This window comes from Diplotaxodon limnothrissa, linkage group LG11 (genome assembly GCF_057381915.1).
Source record: "Diplotaxodon limnothrissa isolate DT_005_m linkage group LG11, D_limnothrissa_male_GT1.1, whole genome shotgun sequence".
NCBI classification, from domain to species: domain Eukaryota; kingdom Metazoa; phylum Chordata; class Actinopteri; order Cichliformes; family Cichlidae; genus Diplotaxodon; species Diplotaxodon limnothrissa.
Window position 1 is genome coordinate 31,494,575 of NC_140606.1, and position 13,882 is coordinate 31,508,456.

At 40.4% G+C, this 13,882-nt stretch overlaps 1 protein-coding gene across 3 annotated transcripts; it reads left to right on the forward strand.

Moving 5' to 3' along the window:
* Nucleotides 1-3,436: 3,436 nt before the first annotated feature.
* On the forward strand, nucleotides 3,437-13,275 carry LOC146623230 (uncharacterized). Of its 3 annotated transcripts, none has more exons than XM_085366626.1 (8): nucleotides 3,437-3,501; nucleotides 9,367-9,430; nucleotides 9,874-9,921; nucleotides 10,821-10,850; nucleotides 11,502-11,567; nucleotides 11,698-11,766; nucleotides 11,977-12,019; nucleotides 13,212-13,275. In XM_085366626.1, exons 2-8 carry the CDS (start codon nucleotides 9,376-9,378, stop codon nucleotides 13,255-13,257), a joined length of 357 nt encoding a protein of 118 aa, XP_085222752.1. In that variant the 5' UTR covers nucleotides 3,437-3,501; nucleotides 9,367-9,375; the 3' UTR covers nucleotides 13,258-13,275. The 3 variants fall into 3 exon arrangements, with proteins under 3 accessions (XP_085222752.1, XP_085222754.1, XP_085222753.1); XM_085366628.1 differs by lacking the exon at nucleotides 3,437-3,501 and adding an exon at nucleotides 4,228-4,770; XM_085366627.1 differs by lacking the exon at nucleotides 3,437-3,501 and adding an exon at nucleotides 5,676-5,884.
* Nucleotides 13,276-13,882: the final 607 nt, after the last annotated feature.

Here is a 13,882-nt window from a genome sequence, read left to right on the forward strand (position 1 = left end):
AACAAGTAGAAAAAAATGGAAGCTAAAGTTTGTTCTTGTGGTTTTATGTGATAGTCTCACATAAGTCTATCACCTGTTTTCAGCATAGTGACAATCAGAGATGGGCAGTAACGCGTTACTGTAATCCGATTACTTCTTTCAAGTAATGAGTAAAGTAAGGGATTACTATTGCAAAAAATTTAATTAGATTACTGTTACTTTCCCGTAAGCACGCTGCGTTACTGCGTTACTAAAACCGTGATTTTTTTGCGAGTGTCTCATGACAATGACGTAAGCGAGTGCGACGTTTGTGGCGACAGCTGTGTGCAGATCAACAATGGATAATATATCGAGTGCGGGAGAGAGTATGAGCGTGCAGCGTTTAAAGCGTGGAAGTACTGACCTTACTTTGACTTTGATTCCGTGGGAAGAAAACTTCTCTTTACAGCGAAAAAAAACCCTTAACTTCCGAGCAAGCACCGAGTGCGCTACCACGGAATAGAGCTGGGCGATATGAGATTTTTTCATATCACGATATGTTTTTTTCATTTCAGGCGATAACGATATCTATCACGATATAAGCCAAATAACTATATTTGTAAGATTTAAATGTGCCGTTGCTCACAAGTAAAATGTGAAATAATCAGCAGCTTGTTTTTATTTAAATATTTATTTCCCATAATAAGTTCAACAGGGTAGATGTACTTAAGGAACATGAGACTTTTTCAGATAAATAAAGGCAAATATTGCAAACTACACAAAAGGCAGCCGCTAAAGCGTTTAAGTTTCAAAATAGAACAAACGAAACAGACTACTAAATTGTCAATTCCACTTAGAAACAAAATATTAATTCTAAAAATAAATCTTAGTTTGTGTTACAGAAGAACAGACAAAACTGACTAACTTTTGTCAATATCAAATAAACTGAGAACTAAAAGGAAATTCTCAATCTCTCCTTGTTGTATAGCTGAGCTTTTCAAACAGTTTTAACAGTTACTTTAGTCTGACAAAAGCCGAATGACGAATTAGCGCTTCCAGTCAGAGACTGAGGCTACGTCCACACGTACACGGGTATTTTTGAAAACGGAGATTTTCCGTTTTCGTTTTAAAAAATAATCCCGTCCACACATAAAGGCAGAAATGAAGGAAAACGCTGCTATGAACATGCCAAAGCAGCAGGTGGCGCTAGATTCCTAACCGTGCAGAAATGTTGGCCAATCAGAAGTCTAGAAGCCTCGGTGGGAAAAAGTAAACAAAGCTGGGGCATAGAAGCAGAACCGAGTCGTAAGTGTGGAGGGACAGTAACTGTGTGTATATGTAAGCATTTAAACACTGCAGAGAGTAGAATTAACAGTAACAGTATTGTAGAAATTCATTTCACCGAAACAATAACGTGGCGCACAGTGTGACGCATGCACCAGTTTATTGTATTTCCAGACTTGCTTTCGGCACAATTTACAGTGCACGCTACTCTGTTTTTTGTCAGACTTGAAATAGCCGAAATACCTTCACACTACGGAACTTCTATGGCTCTTCCGTTTGACAATCTCTCCGGCATTGGAACCATCATCTGTTTTCTCTTCGGTCACGCTCGGTTGATTTTTCTAGTCGGCACACTCATTTCCTCCATTACGCGCTGGCTCCATTACCCGCTGGCTGCTTCCCAAACAAACACACGTGCGGCTTGGCACTTGTGCTGTACGTAACAAGTCACGCGACGTGATGCTGCAGCTGTGATTGGTTCGGCTCTGCGCTACTTAATTTGGATTGGCTGACCTTTTTTTTTTTTTTTTTTTTTTGAGGACAAGAGCGGCGAGGTCTATCGCGATAGCTTAATTTCTCTATCGAGTAAAAGTTATATCGCGATACATATCGTTATCGTTCTATCGCCCAGCTCTACCACGGAATGGGAAATTCACAGACAAACTCGCGGATTCTTCCACTGACCACTGCGGCACACCTGCACCAAGGCAAACATCCGCCTGCTATACAGGTGAAAATAGAGCAACAGGAGTCTTTGATTTTTTTTAAATTTCTGCTGTGTTTCACTTGCATTTATTTGAAAGACTGAGTGTAAACACAAAAATAATATTTTATTTTATGTGCTGGAATGTGCAGAAAATAGGTTTAAATGTTAAACAAATTTCTTCCAGTCAGAGAATGTTGCATATAATTACATTTTTGCTTGATACATAAAGTTAAAAGATAAAAACTAATAAACCAAGTTTTAAAAAGAAACTTTTCCATTTGATTACATTTTGTATGATGGATTATGCAGAAAAAGTAGAATTGGGCTGAAAGAGCTATTGCTTTATTACCTATTCAGGTTGTAAATCGTAACTAACTAAGTAACTAAGTAATTAATTACTTTTGAAAATAAGTAATCAGTAAAATGACGGAATTACTCTTTGGGGGGAGTAATCAGTAATTAGTTACTGATTACTTTTTTCAAGTAACTTGACCAACACTGGTGACAATCTTTGAATATTCACACATTTTTTTCTTTTTTGTGCTTCTTGTGAAGGCTGTATGCTCTGTGTCACTTCATATCACATTCTTCCCCATGCTCATCTGGAACATTAACTGCAGGTGATCCATGTCATGATCCATGATCCATTAAACCTTCCCTGGTTTCTTTGCAGCCACTGGACAAAAGCCATACTTTAGACAACTGTCTAAAGTCAGTATTGACCTATGAGAAAAAGAGGCAATCACATGAAGAGCACTGTCGTAAAGGGAGACAGGATTAAAGATCTGCATGATCCCAGCAGTTTAAGGACACTAATGTGAGACCTGAGCTAGTGATCACCATTGAGCTGGCAGCAGTCTAGTTAGGAAAGTGAGCACTAATAGGATAGTTAGTCCTGCAGGAGGACACGTCACGAAGTAAGCTGTTGTTGCAACCGGTCCAGAGACAAAATGCTAACAGGGCTGTGACAGGCCACGGAGAAATGTCACACTGGGAATGTGGTAGAAGTCATTGTTGGTCATTCCCTTTGGCAATGACAGGCTGCAGGGTCATTATGAGGGGAGAAGAATAAACAGAAAACTCACTACCAATAGCTACTGGCTTCTGACAGGCCTGCAGAGGAGAACATAAAATTGAATTACACTTTAGATTCAATAATAAACATTTGAATATGCTCCTGCATCCCAGCTGCAGGAAACATGCACATGGAGGAAACAATAACACGATTAAGAAACAAAGATGAACTACCCTGACAGCAGCAGATGATTTTATGAGCACAAACAACACACTGGCGCTAATGTGATCACTGTACTCCTATTCACTTGGAGCACCGAGCAAGTTTCACAATCTGCATAGCAAGTCAAGTTGTAGAACAGATAAGATAAGTGGTGTCAAATTTCCACAAGCTCAGCAGCCAATGACGAAGTTTGTTGGCTGACTACACCTGTATTAATGTGCACACACTCTGGCAGTTTCCATGATAACAAGGATCTTGGAGAGCGAGCAACAACATACCAGCAGAGTATCGAAACAACTGAACAACTCATTTAAATGTAAGTTCACCTCGCAGCCAATATTCTACCTGAGTTTTGCTTACTGAAACTGCACATTTGTTCCCTACATGTTAGCTCCCTGCATACTTTTGTACTGTATGCCTTTTTATTGCAAATAGCTGGGAAACGTAATGAAACTCAAACTGTTGCTATTATTTTATTTTTTTAGCATTATTATGGTAAGAAATGCAAACTGCTTATCGGTGTGGTGGCTCTGTTTTTAAAGTACAAGTCAAGCGTATAAAACAAAGCGTTCTCATCGGGACACCAGTTAATACGACTTCCGTTTCTTTTCTTTTTTAAATATCACTTTACTTTTTTTTTTCTTTTTTTTTTTTTTTCTGAGGGAACTGGTCATTCAAATCTAGACAAATGACTCAAGGGAGGCAACAGAAGTGTAAGCAAAACAGCTACTGCAAGCTAAACCTTAAGTAAACGAAGCACTAGCCTGCTAAAAATAAAAACAACAGGCAGACTGTAACTGTTCGCACAAGCGACCTTTGAATGATTGTTAAGTACAGCCGAGCACGATCAAACCAGGTGGCGCCAACTGGTGCGAAAGTACAAAGTGAATTTAAACACATTGAGATATTAGCGATTTTCCTTTAAAAAACAAAACAATAAAGCTTATGCAACATACAACTGGACGAGGAAAAGCTTAGATTCAGGCTGAGCTAACACACCTGTGCTTGGTGCAGTGGCGCGCGCGAGACTGTCAATCAGCCGCGCGCGTGTGGTCGTAATCAGTGGCTGAATAACTCCGAGCCAACTAACTGTCTGATCATAAGTGCTGTAAGTGTTTTGTTTTCGCTCCCCTCCCGTTGCAGCTTTTAGTTTCAGTTTAAACAAAACCATCATTACCAAACCGGGGGCAAGTTCTTCTTTGCCACATTACGTTTAACCCCCACTCGTTTTCAGGAAACTCACTTCTTGACAGCTCTGAGGAACAAGAACAAGAGAGGCGAAGGTGCTTTCCGCCAACTAAAACTCCAAGTGTTCAGCTAGTAGTTTAGCTCTAAATGAGTTGACAGTGAATCCCCCTTGTAGGTCAGGGAGACGGAGAGAGAAAAGAAGCTTGCCCTGATCGTGGCCTACACAGCAGAAAAGGGTTTCCTGTTACACACTCGGCCCCCGCGATTTACTCATCTGATCGGTAGACGTCTGCCGTGAGTCCGCCACTTTAAGGGATACACAAGGATATTATTACAAAAACCGCTCCATATTCCACAGTCGGAGTGTGTGTTTTGAAATGGTCTGTCTCTCGCATTGGTAGGTCACTGGATTTTTAAACGTTTCACAAGGTGCGATTTTTAGTATTCAAATGCTACAGGAAATCAGCCAGCTTCACAGTCTTATTGTCTTTGCTAAGTTCGTGTAGATTGTTGTATACCTGTCATTTTAATTATTATTATTTCTTTTGTTTTTATTTTTTTAGATGTTGATTGAGACATACTTGATTCTTAACAGTAGCTGATCACGCAGTGAGTCAGCATCAGTACTGTAATTTTATCATCAGTTCAAATCAGCAGGCTTCTTCCATAGAGAAACAGGTGCTTTTCAAAAAAAAGAAAGTTTGATTTCTTTTTTCCTTTCTTGGGACACTTCAGCACCCCTTACCTCACTTTCTCTGTGTGCTGCTTTCATACCAGTGCGAGTGAGTCTGTTTTTTGTCTTAAAAATTAATCTGCAAACAAATAACAGTGTCTTTTCCCCACTGTTCTTAATCAGGTTGCTTGCAGGGCTTGTCAGAGGTAGAGCACAGGTATCAAATCTTGATCTTGCAGAAAGTTTTTGCTCACAAAAAAAAGAAGATGGTGAGAGAGAGATTTTGTGTTGCTTGTTTCCTGACAATGCATTTCAGATAGGTTGGATTTTGAAAACCCTCGATGTGACCAGGATAGGTCTTGTGATAGTGTTAACAAAACAGAACAACAGCTTTATCTCCATCAGATAAAAGTAAAGCTGAAGAGTATGTGCCCGGTGTACTGTTTGTCCTTATTCAGGTTGTTGATGCCCTGGTCAGAGCAAAGGTTAAAATGCACCTGCATTTTTTTTTTTTTTTTTTTTTTTTTTAATTTTTTTTGTGCAGCTGTGGAATTATACCTGCTCATTCCACTGGGTGCTAACCGGTTTTATGTTTTTGCACACAAACACAGGCAGAAAGGGAGGCCAAATACAGGATATGAGTCTCTAAGACGGCGGAGCCCCACAGCCAGTCACACACTCATATCCTCTTAGTTGTTTTACTCTTAGCTGTACGACCTGATGCTCAAGAAGTCACCCACAGTCTAACACTGTATTGGAAATAGCTGTGTAGTTGTCATACTTGTTGTCTGCCCGTAGTGGATTTCTCACTGGTATGCACGGAACCGACTGAGTTATTGTGAGTTTTGCTTTATTTGATTCTTTTTCTTTTATCATTACTTTCATTGTCACTTTGTTTGTGGTCCAGTGGGACTGCAGTATGCTATAGAAGAGAGGGGGGAGGAAAAAAGGAACAGCATCAACTTCACTTAGATAAACAGCTGCTGCACCGTTGGCAGAGCTGAGTAAACATTTCAATAAAAATATTTTCAGTCTTCGCCAAACCAGAATAAGCATCCACTTCTGGGAAAATAAATGGGGAAGAATAACGAACAATCTCAGTGCCTTTTCTCTTCCACGCAAGCTCTCATATACCAAGTTGGTTTAAGCAATAACACATTATCAGAATGATGGTAAAGTTGTTTTTTTTTTCCTTTTTCGTTGCAGTTGTGTCCTATCGTTCAGTTTTTCTTGTATTTGGTTTCCTGTTAACACTTTACATGGAAGAAATTCTGATATTTTTGCCCACTTTGATTGTTATCGTTCGTATCAGAGCCTTGTCAAGGTGCACAGTGGAACGAGCAGAGGGCTGTTATCTGTGTGAGCAGATAAGAGATGGTCGCCACTGCAGTTAAGTTTATGCACTTGCACTAAACTTCTGTTTGTGCATCTGTTTCGCTGTTACAGATGAAATTGGATGGGTTGGAGGGAGTCAAAAACATTTGTTCCAAATTAACTCTGGTAAACAAGATTTTTGGTGCTCTTAGGTCTGCTAATGTGGCTAGACAGGTATGATGTTCAGGGTTAATCCTGTCAAACTGCATTAGGGGAACTAAAACAAAACCAAGACATATTCCCCCTGCAGCATCAGCAGCACAGTGTATATGCCTGTCATGCAGCACCGCACTGTAGTTTGATGATTTGTTGATTTCTTCATTTATTGTCTACGATCTTTGCACCTGTAGCTAGACGGCAGCTGGCATATGCACTTTACAAGTTATCCCCCGGTTATTATATGTGGCAAATTGGGTGTGGTGTAAAAGAGCAAATTCAGTTGTAATTCAGATATGCAAGAATATATTACTCAATTTGAAAAAAGGAGGGGAAAATGGGGGTAAATATTATTCAGGAGCTGTTTTGATAGAGAAGCAGTGGACTGGGATGATAAATATTTCCAAATTGGATCAGCTTATTATTTTGCCCAGTGCGACTCTGAAAAGCAAATTGGATACACAGAAGGGGATTGTATTTGCAGCTTTTTAGGTTGGCTGCGTTTGGAGATTTTCTTCAGCTGTTTAAGAGGCCTGCACACAGCACACTCTCGCTCAAATCAGTTGTGTGATTAACATCTCTTTTCCAATATAATCAGCCCAAATACTTCATGATGCTGCCCTACATAATAGATATTTGTCTCACATGAGAGACTACAGTTTTCGACTGGCATAACAGTATTTATAGATGAGATTATACATGGCAGAATTAAGTGTTGGGTAGATCTCTCATTAATCTGTCCAAAAGCGTATTGCATAAAGAAGTGATGTCTGCTAATCCCGTTTCTTATTGCCCCTGCATCTTATTCACTTTCATTCACCATATTTGGAATTGGTGCTACTAATCAGAGATCATCGTGGACTACTTCCTTAAATTGTGCTAGTGTAGGATATAGTAAGTGACTAAGTGCTGGGGTAGGCGCCCCTTAGTGTTTCATAATCTACACCTTCACAATGCAGGTCACCTCAGTTCTTCCCTCACAGCTAAGGAAATAAGCACACAATGGGGAAGGCTAACAATGAAGGGGCGCCTACTGTGTAACATGTGACACAAAGGTCAGTGGGAGAACTGCAGTGTTTCTGTGTACAGTATTAAACGCTGCATGAATGACTATTGGTTCCTGACCGCATGCCAATTTTTGAGTGACTGAACCGCGCCATGAAGGCTACATCCGGGACACTGAGTGGGAGAAAGGTCATTCTCATGGTTTTTCCATTTAAAAATATCTGCATCCACTTTGTGTTGGACACAGCTGGGGCTTTGTTTGGCACGTCAAGAACACCTGCGTTTCACATCTACATGGTTTTAAAAGGGAATAGAGATGGCGTTTGTTTTTGGGCCCTCTGCCATGAGGAAGTTCCGACATGGATGTTTTTTTTTGTTTTTTTTTCTCCTCCTCAAAAATAACAATGTACCATACAAAAAAACAAGAACACCATCATGGAAAATGTATTTGTCACTCGGTGTCAATGACCAGATTAAGGTAGAAGGAAATGAAATTAAACTGAGCTCATATTTGTTTCCCCCTCCAATTAGGATGACAATAGTAACCTAATGCTTGGCAGGATGCACTAAATAAATAAGAAATACATTTATTAGTTTTGTCACGAGTTTGAAAATGTTGAGCAATGAAACAAACCAACAGAGGCCCAGGAGAGTGCAATCAAACAATGAGTTTATTAAAACACACGCAGCAAGTATGCAGCATCACATCAGCACACATCTCCTGCTAAGAATACACTTGAAAATGATTTTATAACATCAGGGTTCATGCCCCTTCTTGCATCAATTACACATCGAATACATCGATTGCAGTAAATGGTACACAGAAGTTCCTCTTATAACACCTTCCATACATGGCAATAAATTTCAAGCCTATATGGTCTCTAAGGGCTTGTCCTTTTCTTAACTGGTCTTCTGCCATCTGTTACTAAGCAAACTGAAATGCAGTTAGAAGCTAAATGAATTTCGGGCCTTTGGCCTGGCAGGTTTCTGGATTATATGTGTGTTGTAAGCGTGTATGCTGTTTATCCTTCTATGCGCCAAGTCACCTACACAATAGATTGTGAAGACATAGCGCTTCACAAAGCTTAAAACCTTCTTTAATAGACTGAGCATCAACACTGAATGAGCACAAACATGCAATGTGTATAAAATAATTATAGCTGCATCTGTAATAAAAAGGTTAAAGTGGTGGCAATAGCTTTAATAAACATCTTCAATGCAATATCAAGGCTGTGGGATATATTATTAATGCAATGTTGTATTGTAGCAGTAAAATGATTTTCTGTATCTCCACAGTTTCCTTTTTGTTTTGTCAGTGAACCTCTTCATGGACACCTTTCTTGCTCAATCTTGTTTTCTTGCCTTGGTCCAAAGGCTTTGCATGAGGGTTGGAAAATGATGAATAGGCACTTGTTGCTAGCTGAGTGTGTCAGAATCGTTAGAACGTTGGGGTTTTTTGTTTTTGTTTTTCTTCCTTCTGTTGGGTATCATGAGGGGGGAACGCCTGTTGACACTACCCATCTAGGATTGCAATCTAGTTATGCACGCATGCCTTTAAAACTTGTTAAAGTAGCGCAAGAACTGCCTGCCTCAAAATTTGTAGTTTTCCACTGACTAGCAGCACTCAGAATGCCAGGCAAGACCCCAGTAATAGACAGCACTTCAGCTTTCAATCTCACTCAGTCTCTAAACCAAAAAACACCAAGCTTTCACACATATCAGTGACTGAATATTAATAGCAGATATTTTTAACTTCGTGTCTTTTTTTTTTCTTTTCCCCTGCAGCATTTGAAGATGATGCGATTGCTGTGTCTATGTCTGCTGCTACTTCTGCCAGCTTCTGCTGCTGGTAAGTTCTCATATCTTTGACTCTTTCAGGTGATAAGCATCTAATCAGGGTCTATGCATCCCTGTGCCAGCTCCTGTTTTCCTCAACTACCTGCATATGTGTATGTGTCTGTGTCATCCTCAACAAGGTTAATGCGTGCAGTCACTGTTGATTTCCTTTTTTTTTTTTTTTTCTTCTGCCTATTGGACACACTTGAACAATAATAAGTAATAAAAACATGCATGAAGTTTATAGCAGCAAGCCCATGGCTGTGCTTTCTTTGATATGGAAGATGTCATAAATGAACAGGTGACAGGAGACTCTGTGACGTACATGAAGTACAAGTATGCAGTTAAACCGACTGAGTCTTCATCTGCGTGCTACACGCTGAGTGCCTCCTTTGATATCACCAATAACTGTTTTGAATAATAAAATGTTTGAAAATGTGTATCTCACTGTTTCAGCTCTGCAAGCATTTCGTAACTCTTCAGAACTTGAAGGATCAGCTGATGGTATGTAAGCCATATTTTGTCCAGTAGTACTTTTACTGCATCGCCTATGGAACAAATTGTTTTTTGCAGCCTGTCACTTTAGGAATCAGTCTGACACATTAATTCATTTTACTTAGAATTAAGCGCTCGGATCAGCAGGCCGACCACACCCGTGCATGACGGTGAATGGCCTATTAATGTGTTTTGAGAAGAATTACTAGGCTTAAATATTCTGAAGTCATTTAGCTGCTTCAACGTGTTTTTCATGTGCTGTCGTTGTGCCTAAGTGTTGATCCTTGTTTTGACTCCGGGTAAGCGTAGTCAGAGGGAACAAGTGATTTATTGATTGATTGATTTATTCATTCCCCCCTTGTAAAATAGAAATATGATATGAAATAGAATATCATTAAAAACATGATATAGCTGTATAAATCAGCCCCGTGTGTAATGGTGGGTTATAATTTTCCATATCTATCTCCACTCCTGGTAATTGTTGTATGGTGGCTACCACTTAAAGCTCTTCTTCCTCATTTAGAGTTTTATTATTTGCTCACAGTTGAAGTTGTTTTTAAGGCCGCGTTGTTCTTGTTTGCAGTCTTATTGTTTAGTGTTCTCATAAGGTTTAGCTTCCCTGTGTTACAATATTGATTCTTGTTTATAGTTTTCATTTTTTCCTCTCGGACATCTTGGCCTCAAACTGATTTTATATTCCCACCCCTTATCACCACCACAACCACGATCAATAGTGTTGCTAAAAGATTCAAAGCGTTGTCTGTATCCTCACTGTTGTACAATTTAAGAACTCTTACACTGTTAATATAAGAAGGCGGTCATAGTGAGAACCTGCATTTCTGCACTGACTGAACAGACGTCTCATTTGTCCCCCTTTTTTTTTTTTTTTTTTTTTTTTCCCCCCGCAGACCCAGATGACGAGGATTATGTGGAACGTGGTGAGTTTGTTGCCCTACTCTGTGTAGTCTCTATTTCATACACATGCACTATACTGACAGCTGCACAGAAGCCGGTATATGAAGGTTATGGCCTCTGTTATTGTCAGTAAGTCTGTATAGTATATAGGTTGTTCTACTCCACTAAGCTGTGGCCCCAGTTGGCTTTTAGCTCCCCTCAACCATTACGGCCTGAATAGAATCAATTAGCTCTGTAGAGGGGGCCCTGTGGATTGTGCTGAAAGGCCAATGAACACGTCAACATCTCCGTCATCCTGTCGGTCAGCTAATCAACACTGGCATTCTCGTTGTCTCACCATCCGCTTTTCCGTCACTCCTCATCTTCGCTTTGATAGACATTTGATAGACTTACAGATCTGTTTACAACGGCCTGCCTGCCAAGTGGAGAAGCAGCATTTCTGAAAATGGCTACAATTCTTTTTGAAGCCCCAAGTACTCTTTTCCTCTCCTTGTAGACACACGTACATAGGCTTAAATCTTTTGTTCATTTCCTTTAAAGTGCATTTAAATTTCTCAAGCAGCACACGAGTCAAAATGTGCAGATAAATTAGGGAAATTTCATTTGTAGAAAGTGTGTGTGTTTGTGTGTGCGCGCGTGTGGACATTTTGACATTTCTCTTTGTAACTTTCCAGAAGCTTCAGCCAATTTGAATCTAAATGCTGGGCCAGGCAAAACCACTGGTGTGGAGGGCAACAGTGGTAAGAAGTATCTGAATTGTAATTATTTATATATAGTAATGTATAAAAATGATTTTAAATGTCAACATTTGCAAGTGATTCATAATGTCATTGTGCTGATTCCTTTTTTTTTTTTTTTTTGGTCTTTCAGATGAGGGCTACATGATTATAATAGTTATAGCGGGGGTGGTGTTGGCTCTTTCGGTCGCAGCAGTTGTCAGTAAGTACTCTACGTTTCCTTGAAATAAAGCCTTTTGCATTTCCACAGGTGACAAATATATTCCTTTAAAGCCCTCCAGTGCTTGGCTGGAGTCAGCATAGTTTCTGTGTGCTTTGTGCAGCTTTTAATTCTTAAACAAATGTGAACTTTTCTCTTGTGGAGCGTTGACCTTATTTGTTTTCTTTCTTTTTTTTCTTCGTTTACTTGCAGCCATATTGATAGTGAAGCGCAAGATGCAGCAGCAGGAGCAGGGGTAAGAATTAGAACATTTTCTGACTATTTTCTTTGCATCTTTTATGTACTTCAGTGCTCAAGAAAAACGCTGTATGCATATTCTCATTATGTCCGTTGTGCATACTGTGGCAGCGTTTTTAAAAATTCATGTTTTTCTTTACGCTAAGTCGGCCTTCGAGTAACAAAACCAGCCGGGTGGGTAACAGCCTTTCTGGCTCCCTTGCCGATTTGTCCCATTTAATCCAACTCGTCAGCTTGAAAACTAGAGAAAAAACAAAATTGTAAGCTGCATCCACCCATTTGAGCCTGTCTGGACTTGCACAGCAATTAGTAACACAGTCTGAGTCCTACGCCACCACCAGTGAACACACCACACCTTACCTTTTTAGCAATCAAACAATAACCTTAAGGCAGGGCCCCTAGGTCTATATGACCGAATGGGACAGGACTTAACCTGTTCAAAAGCTTACCTCATGAGCTGAGGCCTAAGTAGACACCTCTAGTCAGAAATAACGCAACGGGGTAAACATGAGACTGACTCAATGACAACAGTTGGCCAACGGCAATCAGACAGCAGAACAGCCTAAACCAGTTAAACTGAGAGACTCTCTCTGTTGTTTTGGGTTTTTTTTTTTTGGGTTTTTTTTTCCTCCTCTGTTGGAGAACATTTTGCAGTGTAATCAATTTCTTTTGTCCTGGAGGTGTTATGTAATGTGATGTGCAGGTTGGGTCAGAGGGGTCATGGAGGTCAAATCGGGCTTCAAAGATCTTTAAAGCAGCAGCGAACAGCTGTCGCAGAGCGGATCCCCAAGTCGATGTGCAAGGGTTAAATTCCTCTGCAGGATTACTGGCTGCCTCCTGGGGCTGCAGTCAGCTCTGGCAGTGTTTGGTGCTGACTGATCGCTCTGTTGAAAAGAGGCTTAATCACACAGCAACCTCTGGCTTGTTGGATCAACAGTGCCTTGCCAGGTTTATAAGTCCCACCTGGGGGTGAGCTGTGTTCTGAGGTGATGCAGTCACTGTGCACCTGTCAAAGCCCTGTAGCACTCAGCAGACATGCCGTTTCCTGAACTCCGCCACACAGAGACGCTTCTTGTGCATCTCCAGACGTTTTCTAAAAATACCTTTAAAGGTGAAATTTTGCTTTTAACCTGCTTCACCTCACCCCCTCCTGTGGTCTCTTCTCTCTCTCTTACTCTGTCTCTCCTCAGGATCTACTCTGTGCCAATAGAACAGGACCACAAAGGGTCCGTCTAGTTCCTGGTCTACAGCTTCAAGCCCTATAACACACAGGCAAGAGAGGTCGATGCATCAGGAAATGTTATCTCCTACTCTTTGACTCAGGACAGCTAGACTTCTTGGAACAACAGCCTGCTTCTGAATGTTCAGTTCATTCCTCCCTCCCACATAACCTCCTATACATGTGTAGCATATGCAGTATGTTTTTTGTTTGTTTGTTTTTTGTATATTTTTGTGTTTGTCCCAGTCATTTGTTCTGTACATACACATAATTTAGCCTGGGACTTTTGGAACACAGTCAAACCTTCTAAATGGATTCTATTTGAGGAATCCAAATCAAAGCCAGTGAATGTGGCTTAAAGCTCCTTTTGTTGAAAGGGATAATTTAGCACAGCCAGAACTCCCTGATTTTTTTTTTTTCCCCCTTTAATTCCTGAGACAAGAAATTATTCCCAACGACTATGCAGTGTAACTCTGAGAGACCCGTCTATGTGAAATGGTCGTTGAGTGAGACAAACCACACTAATCCAGCCTAAGCCGGCCTCACGTTCATTCCTATTCACTTGTGTCACATTTTCTCTTCCTGGCCCATTAGGAATGACAGGAGGCAACAAAGTAGGAAGATAAAAACCCGTTCACTGTC